General features: G+C 54.4%; 2 protein-coding genes across 2 annotated transcripts; both read left to right on the top strand.

Moving 5' to 3' along the window:
• Positions 1 to 2,278: 2,278 nt before the first annotated feature.
• Positions 2,279 to 10,722, top strand: VOLCADRAFT_107348 (uncharacterized protein; the record flags this gene model as incomplete). The annotated part of the gene is made up of 16 exons (XM_002956653.1): positions 2,279 to 2,293; positions 3,419 to 3,439; positions 3,759 to 3,828; positions 3,961 to 4,030; positions 4,206 to 4,421; positions 4,576 to 4,693; positions 5,022 to 5,397; positions 5,488 to 6,128; positions 6,888 to 7,042; positions 7,382 to 7,528; positions 7,734 to 7,866; positions 8,135 to 8,261; positions 8,728 to 8,840; positions 9,193 to 9,234; positions 9,525 to 9,572; positions 10,573 to 10,722. The coding sequence occupies 16 exons, from the start codon at positions 2,279 to 2,281 to the stop codon at positions 10,720 to 10,722; spliced, it is 2,442 nt and encodes an 813-aa protein (XP_002956699.1).
• Positions 10,723 to 11,666: 944 nt separating this feature from the next.
• Positions 11,667 to 16,368, top strand: VOLCADRAFT_107347 (uncharacterized protein). The gene is made up of 7 exons (XM_002956652.1): positions 11,667 to 11,890; positions 12,058 to 12,112; positions 12,204 to 12,736; positions 13,218 to 13,457; positions 14,296 to 14,649; positions 14,816 to 15,016; positions 15,588 to 16,368. The coding sequence occupies exons 1-7, from the start codon at positions 11,852 to 11,854 to the stop codon at positions 15,735 to 15,737; spliced, it is 1,572 nt and encodes a 523-aa protein (XP_002956698.1). The 5' UTR covers positions 11,667 to 11,851; the 3' UTR covers positions 15,738 to 16,368.
• The last annotated feature ends 403 nt before the right edge of the window (positions 16,369 to 16,771 follow it).

Raw genomic sequence — 16,771 nt, 5'->3', positions numbered from 1 at the left:
TATGGGGTACCACATCTCCACCCCACGGGTCAGAGCATCCTTCACCGTGAAACTATATGTGCGTAGTTATGTGTGCGTAGTTATGTGTGCGTAGTTATGTGTGCGTAGTTACGTGTGCGTAGTTATGTGTGCGTAGTTATGTGTGCGTAGTTATGTGTGTGAAGTTATAAAGCGTACCGCCCAGAGATGCCAGCTCTTTCCGACTCATCGACGCGATGTGAATGTTAACCAGCCAAGTGGGTCCCCACCCCCTGTGACCGTTCACCTGAGCAGTCCCCGGCTTTAGCACGCGGGGCAGCATGTCGAAGGAGATCTTGGACCCCAGGCGGGAGGCCTTAAGGTTTCCCCAAAAATGCTCGCGGTCGTGGCAACGCGGTCCTAGGGCACCTCGAGGAGAAACCTGTCCGGGTGGAACATAATGGGTCCCGATTGTGGTCGTGCGCGCTGCTCCTCTGCTATACTGGGACGCTGATTAAGATGCCGTAGCTTGGGGCATGCCTCCATGACCGCCAGTTCTTCAGGTAGTCCAGCGAGGTATTGCCGAAGTAGCGGGAAAATCTGTAGGAACTGAGGCATCACCTCAGAAATCGGTGCTAAGCAGTTCTTATCTCAGCTATGTTATTTGAGATCCTCCATTTTGCCACCTGTTAAGCGTTCTGGTGTGCCCCCGGGCAGCCACTTCCTGCCGCACTTCCTGCAGCACTTAAAAGTATCCTTCTTGTGCTTTCGAATTTCCTTTATCCTTATTTGGAGTGCTATTTGGTTCGGTCCAACATGCAGCTACTGACGGACTGACCAGATGCAGAACGTGGGCAATTCCGTACGGCAGCCCCGGTTGACGACGACCACGAACTGGTCACAACGCTTGGTACAATGCCACACGGTCCACACGGTTCATGAGTGAGAAGCAAAGTAATGTGTTTACTGACAAAGCCGTCTATCATGTCGAGTAAAATTATGACTTCAAAATGTGTGAGGGTCTACACAGGTTACAATCTGTCATCGCGTCCTGCCCGAAAGGCCATCACCGCTCGAGCAGCAGCAGATAATCAGCTTCTTAAGAAACCTAACCTCACAAGACCTGAGCCGGAGCCGAAAAGGCTTTTCAGCGATGGTACAGCAGAAAGGACACCGTCGACGGCAAACGAATTGCGTGTGACTATCGAATACCAACGGCAACGGGCTAAGGAGATCCGCCAATACTTTTTGGACCAAAAAGTGGAGGTGCAGGCGCAATCCAAGGTCTTCGGCTGGACCCAAAGTAATGAGATTACGAATGGCCGCTGGGTAATGTTTGGACTCCTGGTTGGGATGCTGACTGAGTATGCCACTGGCGTGGATTTTATCAATCAGCTGATGTTGATGGTGTCATACCTGGGCATCTCTGATTTCGATTGAGTTCTCAGGTATCCAATGGACATTGATCGCGCTGGTTGTCATGCCGATGTCTGAGGTCAGCGTCCTGCGTCTTCTGGTGGCGGGGATTTTCCAGTGAATAGTCTGTGAGTTCCTTGACTGGTGTCCTTCAATGTGCTGGCAGTGCACCTTTACTGATGCAGTTGAGAGGAACTTTGTGTGAGAATACGCAGATATGTAGCAAAGGGATGGTGTAAGGCGTAATATTAAGTCCCATGTTTCGATCCGATAGGGCGCTGTGGCAAATTGATTGTCGTTTTTGAAAGTGTTCGTGTGTTGTATGGCAGGATTAACAATTGGATACACCGCGTGGATCATTGTAGCGCTTTAGGATCTGTGTTTGGGACAGGGAGCGTGCCGCGCGGTGGTGTTGGGTATGTGATGGTCGTCAGGCAGTCGAGGACAAATGACACGTGTTGCTCTGCATACGTGCCGAGCTTGGAAGTTAGGCTCGGTGCCAGAGGTGGCAATGGATGCGGTGATGGGTGTTGAGAACGAACTCGGGCTAGCTCATGTCCTGGATTGCATACGGAGACGTCGATTGCAGTACATAAACGACCGCGGTTCACGAGGCTTTCTCCTATAATAGTATGATTGTCGTTTCTAATTACTTGCTCAATCCTTTATTGTTTCCAGCTCGTCGGCTCATGAGCCGTGTTGGCTCATTTAGGCCGTACAATCGCAGCAAAGCTTGTAATCAAAACGTAAAAAAGCGACTCCTCGGCATTTCGCGCACGGCGTGTAACAAAGCTCGGCAGTTGGCGAAGCAGCAGGAGAATTATCCAACGATAAAGGTGGTATTGATAAATACCGTTTGGTACCGGAAAGATTATGGATAGTTCTTGGATGTACCGTTGGTACGATGACCGTTGGCCCGGTGAGCCGAGGGCCGCCTTAGGGGCGTTACATTCCCCCCCTCTTGAATGCGAACCCGTCCTCGGGGCGCCTTGAGTGAGGTGGATAATTAGGGTAGCGGTACGCCTTTTGCGTACAGTTTCCCATGGTAAGCGCGGATTGCCTCTGGGCATCCTTGGTTGCAGTCCTTTGCGGACTCCCAGGAGTCGTACTCGGGGCCCAGTTTGTGCCACCTGACGAGGTACTCCGTGGTGATGCGGCGCCTGCTGCGAGACTGCCGGTGGGCGTGGATCTCGTCCACGTACCACAAGGGTTCGCCCTCAGCTGCGGGAATCGCAGGTGGGGGTGGCGCGTTGCTGCCAGCCTTGTAGGCGTTGAGTTTAGAGACGTGGAATACGTCGTGCATGCGCAAGTGCGCTGGAAGCTGTAGTCGAACCGCGGCTTCGCCCACCTTGGCAGTGATGGGGAAGGGCCCGATGTAGCGTGGCATGAACTTGCCAAGGCCTTTCGTGTTTTGTGCCCGGAACGTGAAGTTCTTGGTGCTCAGCAGGACTTGCTATCCAACCTCAAACTGGGCTTCGCGGCGAGCTTTGTCCGTGTATTTGGCTTGGCGCTGCTTTGCAGCGTCGAGGCACTTCTCCTTGTAACTGCTTCGCCAACTGCCGAGCTTTGTTACAATTTTGGTATCGAGACCAACCTGTCAAACGACCTCGGAGTCGAGTACTCCATCGCTTCCGCACACACACATTCTAGCTTTTCAAACATTTTCTACCTATCCCACATGGCGAGTCCCGCAAGGAACCCCCTACGCGCCGGAGGCCGACCACGAGCGCTACCGACTGCGCCATGTGGGATAGGTAGAAAATGTTTGCAAAGCTAGCATGTGTGTGTGCGGAAGCGATGGAGTACTCGACTCCGAGATCGTTTGACAGGTTGGTCTCGATACCAAAATTGTAACAAAGCTCGGCAGTTGGCGAAGCAGTTACAAGGAGAATTATCTAACGATAAAGGTGGTATTGATAAATACCGTTTGGTATTGGAAAGATTATGAATAGTTCTTGGATGTACCGCTGGTACGATGACCGTTGATCCGGTGAGCCGAGGGCCGCCTTAGCGGCGTTACACGGCGCCCCAATTTCACCTACAGTTGGTGCAACTCGACATGGAAGTGAGCTATGTTGGCTGGCCGCTGGAGTTCGGTGTGCCATCGAGACCGCCTTTGCTTCGTGCCATCGCAAGGCTTACAACCTTCTGAAAAAGCGAAGCTTCATCTTAATCTGAAGCGCAATGGTAGAGTTAGGCATTATGTGCAGACGGGAGCAAGCGGAAGAACAACTGTACTTCGCTCCTCGTCAACCTTTAAGGTGAGAAATATTCTGGAGCACTCGAGCATGTGCGTCGTTACTTTGCTGAATTATCACTTATTGTGATGGCAAGCTTTCCGCTCTGTCGACCTGCGCCACCTAAGCTTCGCTGCGTCGTCACAGATCCAGCTCATTAAGCCGACCGGAGCAACGAGTGAAGAGTCTTATGGCAAGCTTTTGGTTTACCTGCCAGGTGAGGGTTTGGAGTGCCTGGGCTCGACTGCGCTTGACAACCGCATTTTACTGTATCGACCTGAGACTTCGTGCACCGCGGCCGCGCAAATGCTCACGCTATATTTCGTGACTGTTCGCTTTAAACCCTCAGGGACAGATGGTACGGGTCAGGCGATTCTCCCGCAAATCCCGGCGCTGCACGGCCTGGGTTACGATGTATGGTAAGCAAATGGCTCGGGGTGTATGGCCCCCCTCGCAGGCATCCCTTTATGTTACCTACTCCCGTCTCATTGGGTTAGGCATTCCGGACGAGCCCATTTCTCTTGACAAGGTTGCCTACCTCTGCACCGGGACTGGTCACTAAGTTGCGTCACCCTCCTGTACAACCCCCACTAGGTGCCTCTACATGCCCCCGGATGATCGCTCCGACTGGGAACAGCTAACAACCCAACTGACGCTGCTGCTGCGCCAACTACTGACGCACTGGCAGGCGGCTGCCACGGCGGCACGCCAGGTTGCGACACCTCGCATTACTATCGTCGCCGAGTCGTTTGGCTGCTGCCTAGCGTTGCGATTGGTGGCGTCAGGCGCTGGGCCGGAGCTGCTGGACCGGTATGTTAGCCTAAGGAAGGGAAACGTGTCGCAGACATGTCGGCCTGTGCGCCACGGCAAGCGAGAATCTTCTCTTTCTCCCTTGGCCTGTCAACGTGTGTTGGCTCTTCTCACGTTATGTTGGTTGCTATTCCCTACACCCCAAACCAACCAGGCTGGTGCTGGTGAACCCAGCCACATCCTTCAACGACTCACTGAGTGGCCTGTCGTCGTTGATTGCTGCCACCAATCTGCTGTCCCTCTTTCCGAGGGACTGGTACGCAGTGGCCCAGGTCAGTCGCTCCCTGGCGCATGGTGCAAGGATAGGGACCTCCAGTGAGGGCAAAAGCCAATCGTGAATTGCACCGCCATTACAAATTGCCGCGTTTTTCCGCTCGGAACGTCGCCGTGATAAGCAGCGATCCTGTTTCTCATAGACGGCTTTACCATACTGTTTGCATTGCATTTAGCACCGGGAAAATTTGGCAGTATAAGCCTACCAGTATCCTGTATATTTGGCAGTATAAGCCTACCAGCCAGGTCTTCATCCTTCCACTCCCGTACATTCTTGTAGCTTACACCCCCCCGTTGTGCGTCAAACACGATCGCCCCTTCCCACAGAATACCTTGCTGCCCCTCCTAGTGGACGGTGAACGGGTGGACGAGGCCAACCAAAGGCTGCTGCAATCCATGATTCTTATGGAGCCACCTCCAAGTAACCAAAGCTTCGGCTTCGGAGCTGCCAGGCCGCCATATCCGGCCAAGGGGCCATTGGCGTCGGCAGCGCAGACTGCGCTCAATGGCGGTGCGGCGACCGCCGCCAGCGCTGCCAGTGACGGCAGCGGCGCACTTTATTACGCCCCAGCTGCTGCCGCAAACTTCAGAGCCAACTTGTTGCGGAGTGGAGACCCCGGAGAGGAGGTGTTGCGAAAGGTGGAGATGCCTGTGCTGCTCATCACCTCGGCCAGGGACAGATTGCTTCCGTCCATTGTGGAAGGTGATAATGTTGTCGAGCTCCGGGTCTGGGACCTATGTTACTGCACTTTTGCAAGTGCCTTAAAAGCTTGTGCGCCGCGCTCCTCCGCAGGTGCCCGTTTGGAACGTGTTCTCCCGAACGCTAGGCGGTGTATCCTGCCGGACAGCGGCCATGCGGCACTACTGGAGCGCGGAATCAACCTGGCGGCTACCATGCAAGCGGCTGGCTTTGCCGATGATGTTGTTTTGGCGCCGGTCCAGCCGACATCAGGCGCAGGCGCGACTGTAGGGACTTCGGCCGTTGCGGCGGGGCCCCGCCGTAGCAAGCTCCGGGCCGAGGCTCCGGTCGCAGGCGCGGCTCCAGAGCCTAAGGCAGCCTCCGCAGCTCCACCGGTCGCAACATCGATTAATGCATCCAGTGCTCGGGAGTCGTTGTCCATTGCCAGCGACACGAGTCATCCTTCGGAAGCTGCTCTTGCAGCGGCGGTTCCAAGTGGAGCTCTGGTGTCCGCGAGTGGATCTGTATCCTCTGAGCTGCCGATGAGGACAGGGCAGGAACGTACGGCTGCCGCCAGCAATGATACCGCACCCGACGGCGATCAAAAAGGCAGCAGCGGTCGGCGTGGCGGAAGCCGGAGGTCCACTATTGCCGAAGGCGGGGGATCAAAGGTCGCGGCCAATGAGGAGCACCCGGCGGCGGCGGACGTTGACAGCGCGTTTGATGAGTGGTGTCAAAAGTTGGCGCCATGGCGGGTGAGTCCCGTGGGTCGGTGCACTAGAAACCGCGTCCTGGACATGGAAGCATGTCATCACTTGGAATTGGTGTCTTGTGAGCTTAGTCTACTCAAAAGGCTGCGTTACATGGGCCACATAGTGTCCCTTTATGCGTGCCCGCAACCTACATAATCGCCGTGGGATGTGGCCAGTGAGATGGGAAGGGTGTCCGATTGCAAGCATTTCTACAGATAGGGCGGTTCCTCACATGCCGACTGGCAGGGACGCACCCTCCGGGGTGATGTGCGGCACCACAGCCTTAGCTGCAATAATGCTGCAACCAGCGGCGAAGCACCATCTTTTGTGTGTCATCACAAATACCATTGTACAGACCCCGTACGTGACCAGTCGGGCCGTGTGTCGGCGCGCCTGGGCGGCGATGATGAACCGAAAGTTGCGCAAGGGCTCTGACCCCACGCATCTTGCGTGTCCGCGTGGGGACTCGCTGACGAGATCTCAAGCACTCGACTGAGCCGCCCTAGGACCCAGGCCGCTGCACCCTTAACGCGCATGTACACACATTCGCATGCAACATGTGGTGCTCTGCGCCAGTATGGGGCCCCGCCAAGCCCGGACGCACTCGCCTGCGGATTTTCATTGCAGCAGTCTGCCTGCACTTCATCACCATGACGTCAAATCCGTCGGCCACAGTCGCCGGTCATCACCACAGTGCTCGTCGTATCATAACTTCTGCTGCCGACCTGGGTTCTCTCTGTTCGCGGTTTTCACGCCTGCCAGGATGTGGTTTCTCCAGTGGTGCTGGGCTTTGAACACTTGCCGCCGCCTGGCTCGCCGGCTTTCTCCCGTCCGATGCTTTTCGTGGGTAACCACCAGAAGATGGGCTTCTATGACACACCTCTTCTAGTATACGAGTTGTACGTACGAGGTTACAGGTGCGTGGCGAGACGAGGGGATGTGTGCTCGCGCAGGTAAACGAATGCAAAGCAGCCCCATGGGCTTGTTGATGCCAGCATGACGGCTTGCGAAACAAGGCGCAGGTGGCAGGTCCCTTCCCGTTGTGGTATCATGCGCGTTTCAGGCCCCGCTGTTCAACGGTCCTCCCCAACCCTCCGCCTCACAATATTTCAGCTCTGTATTCACTATCTTCTTTTCCCATTGCGGTTATAGCATCCCACGCGATGGAATTTCTTTAACACAACTACGCCACGGGGTGCTAGCTTTGCAGCGCTGTCGAACCTTGCATGTTACACCTTGCTTGTCTCCGGTCCCAGGGTTCGCGGCCTGGCGCACCCGGGTCATTGGGCGGGACCCTTCGGCCGCTGGTTTGAGAGCTTTGGCTCCGTGAAGGCCTCGCCCATGGCCGCCTTCCGGCTGCTCCGGGCGTCCGAGAAGGTGCTGCTGTTCCCCGGCGGAGCCAAGTAAGTGGAGTGGTTGTGTTCTTGCCTTGCGCAGCGCTGGGCTGGTATCGGGCTGCTCGAATAGAAGCCCGGCAGTGAGTGCTAGACTGAGTCATTGGGACAACCAAATTTCCGTGTTTGGCAGCGCTTTGTGCGGAGGCAGCTCTGTGCTCCGGCTGATGGGTCGATGCCGCGGGTTCTTGAATGCGGATGTTGGACCGCGCAGGGAGGTGGTGAAAAAACGGGGCCAGGAGTACAAGCTGCTGTGGAAGGAGAGCCCCGACTTTGTGCGGCTGGCTGCCAGGTGCAACGCTCTCATCGTGCCCTTCGCTGCAGTGGGTGCAGACGACGCTTACGACGTGAGGCGGCCTCCTGATGACGTGATGAGCTGGTCGGGGAAACCCCTTAACTAGTATATATTTGCTGTCAATCCCCGCAACGCGTGGTGAAACTAGCACACCCCGTTCGTGTAGGGACGAATGTGCAGCAGGTTGCCACACTTGTGCACCACAGGTTGCATGTTGTGCTCATCACGGCACAGCGCACCGCCATTAATCACGGCCATTTTCTCCAATTGACTTGGCTTGTGTGTGCGGCCGCGCGCATGATGACCTCTTGGCACCGCAGGTGATCATGGACACGGACGAGGTGATCGCACACCCTGTGCTGGGTCCCCTCACCACAGGACTGCTCAGCCGCGTCAGCAACGCCCTGGATCCCGTGGAGTCCATTTTCCCAATAACCCGCATGCCAGGTGCGGTGCGGCGGCGCGGGGGCACAGCGAAGAAAGAAGGGGCATTTGTGCACTGGGTCAGCTGGCCAGGCTTCACCACAGGCCCACGCAAGCGGCTGTGCTTGGCGCATTACGTGGTGGAAAATACGTGTTGTGAAATTAATTGTACATGGGAGCGAGCACGCGGCGCTCTGTCAGGAGGCGCTGTGTTTCAGTGTGCACGTCCATTCGGGTTTCCCATTCGGGTTGTGCTGGGCGCCCTTGCTTCTTTCGTCCCTTCGGGCCGTTCCCTAGGATGTTTTAGCTGTCAAGTTTGGCCTTGGCCTTGGCCTTCAGCAACCTGCGCCAGCCCATTAGCTCAGACACGTCCAGCGGAGTGGCGGAAAACACTGAAAGCATCGTGAATTTCAGGTTCCGTCGCCTTATTCCATCTTTTTCACCAGCATGTTTCCTATTCCCTTGTCCTGTGTTGGGCACGCTTGCGCAGTGGTGGGGCTGCCGACGCCCATCCCCATCCCCAACCTGCAGCGGCTCTACTTTCAGTTCGCACCACCTGTGGACCCGCGGGCCCTAGGTACCAACATAAACGACCCGCAGCAGGTGAGCTGCACCCAGCCAGTGAGCAGGGCTCAGTGAGCAGGGAGAGGATCCGCTGGTAGTCCTTTTGTGTGTAGCTAGGGTACTTCCTCGACTCGAAAGGTAAATGTTTTGGACAGCAAAATGAATGGCGTGCTGGAGTGTCCTTCCTGATGGAGGATGGTGAGGTATGGCCATCTCCGAGAGCAATGAGGTGCATTTCTTAAAACGTGGAAAGGAGGTTACGATACCCTGCGTGGCATTTAGAGTCCGTCGTTGAACATGGGAATGGGCGTCTAGAAGTGAGCACGTGGCAAATGTCGTGTAGAAGTTAGGCATTCGGTAACGTTGTGCTTCCCATGCCGGCTGGATGCAGGTACAGGAGCTGTATGACAACGTGAAGGGAACGGTCACGCAGGTAAGAACGGGCGCACTGGATATGGGGCTGGATACTGTGTGCCACATGCAATGTGGGTCTATGAGAATAGCCGGGTTTACCGGGCGAGGGCTGCCGGTGGCCCGCCACGCCGGTGTGTATTTGTGGGGACCGAAAGTCCAGCAATTCAGGTTACTGCTTGCCCTGGATAACAGAGGAATCCGTGTTTTGGACACGACGCTTAGCTCTTGGCGCGTGACTGTAACTCGGGGTGATGTCCGCGCCGTCCACGCTGCCAAGAGGTGCCCTGCTCTCACTCAATGCCCCCTCAGTGCATGGCCGAGCTGCTAGCTTTCCGAGACGCAGACGAGGAGAGCCAGGTGGGGGCTCGCCTCGCCAAGTCATTGCAGCGGATTGTCCCAGTGCTGGGTTAACAGCATTGTACCTGGTTATCAGAGCGAGCGTGCTTTGTGTATGCTTTCGAGCGGGAGAAGATTGAAGGGGAAGGCGAGGGGACCTGGTATTTCCTAGGACCTGGCGAGCACGACTTCTGCACCCTTACATGGGGACTTGTGATAGTGACGCTTTAAGGTCGCTGTTCCATCTATTTCTTCGACGTATGGACTATGTCGGCCGACCATGTGCAATTTTCAAAGACCCATGAAAGGTTAAATGTTGTGATTCGTGTTGTTGGTCAGGACTCCCCTCCCGGAGTCCCAATGTTGTTATGGATATCCCACGTGCTGTTCGTATGCTGATTGACCACCGAAGGTTTTGACGAGTGATTGGTTTCAGAGTGGGCTGCGATATGTGTTCTGTTATCTGTTTGAAGGCCACATAGTGCTCGAGTGTATGGTCGAAGAATATATCTGTTAGGCAGCACGTTTCACCGGAGCTGCCGTATGCAATGAAATGTGTTCCAGTCCTTGGCGTGGCGACTTAACGTGCCGCGGCAAGATGTATCGGGCAGCTGGGTTGGGTGGGCTTCCATCGATGAGCTTGGTGTTGCCGGCTATCGCGCTGCGTCAGCGTCGCCACTGGCAACTTGTTTGATACGTGATTCGTATTTGCCTGCAAAACCTCACTGGTGCTGCACCGCACACACGCGTGGGGGATTTCGTTTGTGATCTGCCATCGCAGTAAAGATTCTCGTAATCTTCCCGTAATCTTGGATCTAAGATTCACTTCCGTTGAGTTGAGGGCATCCGTGGCTTAAGTTGGATGGCATTGTACACTTTGGACGGCTTAAGGAAAAGCCCTTTGGAAGCCTCTATACGGATGGCTGCAGGTGCACCGAGGTAGGTGCTGAAGTAGGTTGGACATCAGGAGGGCGCGTTGGTTCTCGGGCATGCTTCCACGGTGGGCACTTTCCTTCCTTAGGTCTCGACCACTGAGGTGTTCCGTCCTCGAGCCTCTGTGGCCTTTAGCTGGACACAACCCACACTCCCGTGCCATGGGTACCAAAAGTCCTTGGAAAGTCCTTGTGAAATTGGGGCGAAAGGGCCGGACCCCAGATGCATGGCTCTATAATACTTGAATGTCCAGCGCACTTACATGCTCATCCTAAGCGCGTTTGATTTCGGCACGGCCTTTCCTGCCATGTTTTGACTCCCGCACTAAGCTTGGCATCACTTCGCATTCCCAAGACCGAGCACGGCATTCGTGCCACAGAGTTACGGAGCGACCTACGTGACCACCTAAAAAAGTTCCAGGATCGATGTGCATCCGCGTCACATCCGGGGCCCTAGGTCCGTCCGCGCAGCGGCACCCTCCCGGGGCCTGCGGGACCACTGCCAGCTGAGAGGTGCACTCTCCACCCCACGTGTGACAGGCAAACACCACCTCAAAGCAGTTGTCACCAGCTACCGGCATGTTGCAGAGCCCTCAAAAATGTGGTGGTGCTTCCTGTTAGCACCGCGCCGATCGCGCTGTCAGCCCATGCTATTAAGGGCCAACTGGAGCCAACAAGATATTGTTCTGTGTGCATAGCCAGAAGGAGAACGGCCCAGGTTACTTCACACGGTACCACTGCGGCCAGCACAGCGGCTTGCGAAAACCCCAATTCAAGGGCTGCTGCACAAAAGGATGCACGAAGGCAACTTTCTTTTGCTTGAGCAATCTGATTTCACACGTTTATCTAAGTACTGTTAACCGAAGCGCGATAGAGGCGGTGGAGACGGAGCGTTGGCTATCCCCTCTCAGATTGGTGCCCGGATTGGTAATCGAGAAAAAATTTCCCGATAGCACGGCATAGGGGCAAGGTGCCAGCAGGTGTCTACAGGGACTCCAGCTAACCATTGCATGCATAAAAGTACCATTGCATGCATAAAAGTGACATCGCATGATTTGTAAAAACGTACGACGGTATCCTCACGTTTGGAGGCCAATGCGACCCCGGCACGTGCGGCATGGTGCCGTGCCGCCGAACCCGTAAAATTATAGGCAAAAGCTATTTGAAATGTATGTTTTGTACTTGCATGTGACCGTCAAGGCGGGGCTTTCCGAGTCCGTTCCGCGTTAACAGAAAACAAACTGAACGGCAATAAACAGCTATCGACTGTCAACAAGGACGTTCTTTTTCAAGTTCGTGCTAAGCAAACAGTGTCACTTTCGCACGGAGCGATTACGGCCTTTCCCTCAATTTAGAGGCTCCGTAAAAATGATGCCAGCGACCATGTCCCTGTCTGGCAATGCCAAGGTAGGCTCAGTGGAACTTGGGATTGAACCAGGCATTCTTCCTATAATTCCAATTAGTAGCCATGGAAACGGGGACCCTTGGTCGCCTCTTGGTCAGCCGCCACGTCCCGGAAAATGCCGGTCACCCGAATCCTAAGCGCTGACAAACATCGGCCTTTTCTTTTTCAGAGCATCGTAACAAGGACTTGCCAAGCTGGGCCCTGCTTGGCGCCGAGACCCGCAGGTGTGGTCGATCGCCCCTGCCCCTTACGTATGAACGTTAGGAGCCTTGTTTTTTTATTCAACAATGCGCTTCGTTATACATCAAATTGCAGCGTCAGCTGTCAAGCATCGGAAGCTATGCGTTCCGCGCGCCGCTAGCGCAGAGCTGGATGAAGTCGCGTTGCTGGAGAAAGCACTCGCGCTGGCTAAAGAGCGGGTGGCCAAGGCGAAGCAGGCCCCGCCGAGCCCCGCCGGGGTGCCCGCCGGCTACGAAGGCCCCGCTTTCACCATAAAAACTTACAACGCCATCTCCCCTGTCGGCCTGGCGCGCTTCCCCAAGGGCAAGTACGTAGTCAGCGGCGACGATGCCGCTTTGCCATCTTCGCCCATGGCGGTCATGCTTCGTTCTCACCAGCTCAAAGCGGAGGAGGTGCCACACACGGTGCGCTGCATCGTGCGCTGCGGAGCTGGTGTGAACAACATTCCCGTACAGAAGATGACGGAGCTGGGTATTCCCGTGTTCAACACCCCCGGCGCAAATGCTAATGCCGTCAAGGAGCTTGTGATATGCGGCCTGCTGCTGGCATCACGAGGCATTATCGAGGGCAACAAGCACGTGGAAAACGTCATCTACAAGGAAGAGAAGGTGCGGGAGTCAATACTGCGGGTTGAATAAAGTAAGGTGCAAATGTTTTCGGTAGCGGGCTAAGGGCGACGCGGGAAAGGAGAACGGGAGGACGCAATTTCTGCATGGTAATCAAGCATTCACTTAAGAGCAAAGCGGGGTGTCCACTTAGTCCTTTGCGCAATTCCAAACTATCCTGTGGCACAATTCATCGGTGAGGGACTGCCGATGGTACCGTGCATCCGTGTGTAGTGGTTGCGATGCGTGCATGATACGGTGACATGCAAGGACTCGTATGTACATGTCTTGGCGCCGCTGCGAATGCGCAGCGCTGTCGCTGTTCCGTCGTGTTACCTGAAGAGCCCCAGAAATTTAATGGGGGTTTGTCCCAATGCCTATGGGCATTGCCGATGTTGGGAGTCTATCCTGACAATGTAATGGGCTCCTGGCGCAAGCCCGTGTGTCTGTCCCTTCCTCTGAACCTCTATGTTGTCTACTGCAGGAGTACGAGAAGCAAGCGAAGCGGATTGAAAAGGATAAGGCAATGTTCGTTGGCACGGAGATCGAGGGCAAGACGCTGGGCGTGGTGGGCTTGGGCGCCATTGGTGGCCGCGTGGTGAACGCTGCTCTTTCCCTGGGCATGAAGGTGGTGGGATTCGACCCGGTTCTTTCGCTGGATGCTGCCTGGAAGCTGCCGGGCGACCGTATGCAGCGAGCAAACAGCCTGGAGGAACTGCTGAAGGTGAGCCTCGTCGTTCTTACTGCACAAGTGTCGGTTCCTCGAATGTAATATACATGGTGCCTGGGAGGGGGTCTAACCCGTGTGGGTCGGGATTGCGTAGCCCCGTATCAGCTGAGGTGCTCACCGGGGCTGCAGGGCTGTGAGTTGGTCAGCCAAGGGTGCTGCCTGACAGGGACGAACACCCCAAGAAAGGCTAAGCGAGAAAATAGCTGTCTTAACGCACAGACGTTCTCTACGCAAGCGGGCATACCTTGGGCGAGCTCAGATGGGTGCATCTGGCTGTAGCATGGCGTTAAAAGATAAGTTGCAGGTTAATGGCGCTGAACATGTCAGCTTTTCTAGGATCTTGGTTGGCAGAAGTATTCTCTCTTGCGGCAAAGTTGTGATTTGGGGAAGGAAACGGTGTCAAATCGCACCAGGGCGAGGGCACGGTTTGACTTCAGTGCAGGCTCAACCGAAATCGGATTTCGTATCCAAATTTCCTCGGGCTTTCCTTTTGTTGCCTTGTCCCTGGCGTTACTAGTAGGTGGTAGATTTGCATGGTTTGGGGTTCATATGAGCCTGTCTTGTTTCGACTAGTTAAGAGGATGCGAGAAACGGAATCCCTGACTTTGACCATTGTGTACTGGTGCGTCAACCTATTGACTGCAGCATGCATGGCGGAGCGCTTAGGCTATGCATATGCACTTCCAAGTGCGCGAGGAGCGTCCCCTTTAACGTCCCCTCCATGATAGCCTCTCTTCCTGGTGCCCCAGGGACACCTTTAGTAAGTAACCCTAAGTAACTTTATTTATGCATCTTATTTTAACTCTTTCCCCTGGTTTCCCTTCCATTCCAGATTTCGGACTACATCACTGTGCACGTGCCGTACATCAAGGGTGCCACGCACCACATGATTAACGGTTCCAACTTGGAGCTGTGCAAGCCGGGCGTGCACCTGCTTAACTTCTCCCGTGCGGAGATCATTGATGGCGAGGCGCTCTTGGATATGTACAAGAGTGGCCGCATGACGGGCAAGTACGTATCTGACTTTGCCGACCCTTACCTATCGGGCCATCCCAGGCACGTTGTCATTCCGCACCTGGGTGCCTCCACCGAGGAGGCGGAGGACAACTCAGCCGCTATGGCCGCCGACACCATTAAAGACTTCCTGGAGACGGGCACCATCCGCAACTCAGTCAACTTCCCACAGGTGGGGTGCGGTTCTCGGCGAGGGGAGTGTGTTTGTTTGCAAGGGGGAAGGAGGGCCGCATGCTGCGCTTATTCAGAACTGAGGGGATCTGTTGGGCAAGTCAGGTGCCAGTCATGCATGGGACTGCAGGTGAAGGTATTTCATGCTTCCTGCCCACTCTCTGCAGACGGTGCTTGACAAGAAACCAGGCCACATTGGCGGGCGCCTGTGCATTGTCAACAAGAACGAGGCAGGCGTGCTGGGCCAGATTACAACGTTCCTGGGTACCCGCAACGTCAACATTGAGCAGCAGATCAACACCTCGCGTGGCGAGATTGCCTACACGGTGCTGGACTTCGGCAAGGTTGAGGACCCCGCAGGCCTGCAGGTGGGTGCTACCTGGGCAGTTGCAACTGGAAGCGAATGATAGTATCGTTACTTTATAGGGCTTGCTTGCGCGTATCGCCTGTATCGGTTGCTGTCGTCGTCTCAGTATACGGTTCGGGGCTTGGTTTTCGGTATTGGCACTCGAAGAAGGATGTGGCCGTCGAGGCATCCCCTGTGTACACTCGCCGTCCCAATTTGCGGATATTCCACTGCTTTTTACGGGAGCAGTTGGTAAAGATCGGTCTCTTCATCGGGGGTAGTGACCGCTCGAGCTCCTGGGGGAACATTAATAATTGCTATTTTTACACATATACTCTAATATACGGATATTTACGGTCTTAACAAAAACACCATTAGCAGAATTTCTGGGATAGATGGTAATTTTTTAATTTTATATTACCTTTAATTTAGAATATTATTGACTTAACATGGAGTTTTTCTTGCAGTTGATAATAGTAGGTCAAAATTAACTAAATAGTCTTTTAGGTTGAATTTGCTACATAATTTAGGAGCACGGAACGCAGGGGCATACGATGCTGACGGCTTCCTGATGCTGTATTCCTCGTTTGCAGGAGGGCTTGGCCAAGTCCTGCCCCGGCATCATTTCGTCGCGCTTCATTGGCAACGTGTTCGATGACGAGCTCGGGAAGCCCGGCACCTTCTTCTACGTCAAGTGGGCGCAGGATAGCAACAGTAACGGGGCTAAGGCTCCAGTTGCGTGATAGCCTAAGAAGATGCGATTTTTGTTCCCTTATCCGTGCTATCATTTGATAGTTGGTTAAGATATTATGGTTCCTCGGAACTTGGAGCGCTCTGCGTGCGTGTGCTGTTTGTTTAGGAGGGTTGTTTTGTGTCATGTTTTGATTGTACAACAAAGCGAGTTGTTGGGTTTAGGAAGGTCGAGGTTTGACTGGGCGGAAAATAGTGACGTAAACGGTAAGGCAGTGATGACCTTGGTACAGTGCCAATACGGTTTAAACTTACGCTGGATCAAGTTTGGGTGCAATTTAGTACCTGTTGGATTGTCATAGTACGGATGTGGAAGGATGGGTGAACATAGCAAACGAAGTCTGGACAGGTTGTTGGGACTGGGCAAACAAAAGCTTGGACAGAACAACGTATCTTGCCCTGCCGGAATAATAGCATGGAGTGACTGTGGAGGAAAGTGACAAATTGTGCCAATCCAACAACCGCTGCTGCATGTCATGTGATACGCGTTTATTACGATCCCTGAATTATGAAGTGGCACGTTGGCATACACACCCTGCCACCGCATTAACCTGAAGAACAGTCTCATAAAGTATCACCAGCCGTGCCACTCAGACCAGATCCTTGTAACAGCGTGTTTCGTTATCCCCAACGATAAAAATTTAGTCTATCTTGTGCTTGTACATTTTGGGAATATTGATTGTCTTGCGAACTTGCACAAAAACAACTCAACCTTATGAAAAATTTATATGTAGCGCACTCCAGACTTCTGTCCACGACATAGCTCATCCAGCTATATAACTTCTTTGGAAGCAGTCCTCTGCCACCGAACCGTGGATGAGACGGCACACCTGACATCCCCCATATTCATCACCGTGCTATGCTGAGAACCACAGCCTTAACCTGGTATCCTAATTTCATTCATCACGACATTGGCTTGGCGTTCCTCAACGCCCCACACACTGCCGCAAAACTATTATAGCCTCGACTTATAGCTCCGACTATCGCTGCCGCTATGCACCGACTCGTAGCTTTATGCTGCACGGCG

The sequence above is a fragment of the Volvox carteri genome (genome assembly GCF_000143455.1).
Source record: "Volvox carteri f. nagariensis unplaced genomic scaffold VOLCAscaffold_63, whole genome shotgun sequence".
Classification (NCBI taxonomy): Eukaryota; Viridiplantae; Chlorophyta; class Chlorophyceae; order Chlamydomonadales; family Volvocaceae; genus Volvox; species Volvox carteri.
The sequence above is the reverse complement of the archived record's forward strand: the minus strand, read 5'-3'. Positions and strand labels throughout refer to the sequence as shown.

Bases quoted from the DNA above. Each gene is read 5' to 3' on its own strand.
- VOLCADRAFT_107347 (XM_002956652.1), top strand. From the start codon at position 11,852: ATGATGCCAGCGACCATGTCCCTGTCTGGCAATGCCAAG. The intron at 13,458-14,295 runs GTGAGCCTCGTC...CTTCCATTCCAG, and splicing joins GCCTGGAGGAACTGCTGAAG to ATTTCGGACTACATCACTGT. The intron at 14,650-14,815 runs GTGGGGTGCGGT...CACTCTCTGCAG, and splicing joins ACTCAGTCAACTTCCCACAG to ACGGTGCTTGACAAGAAACC.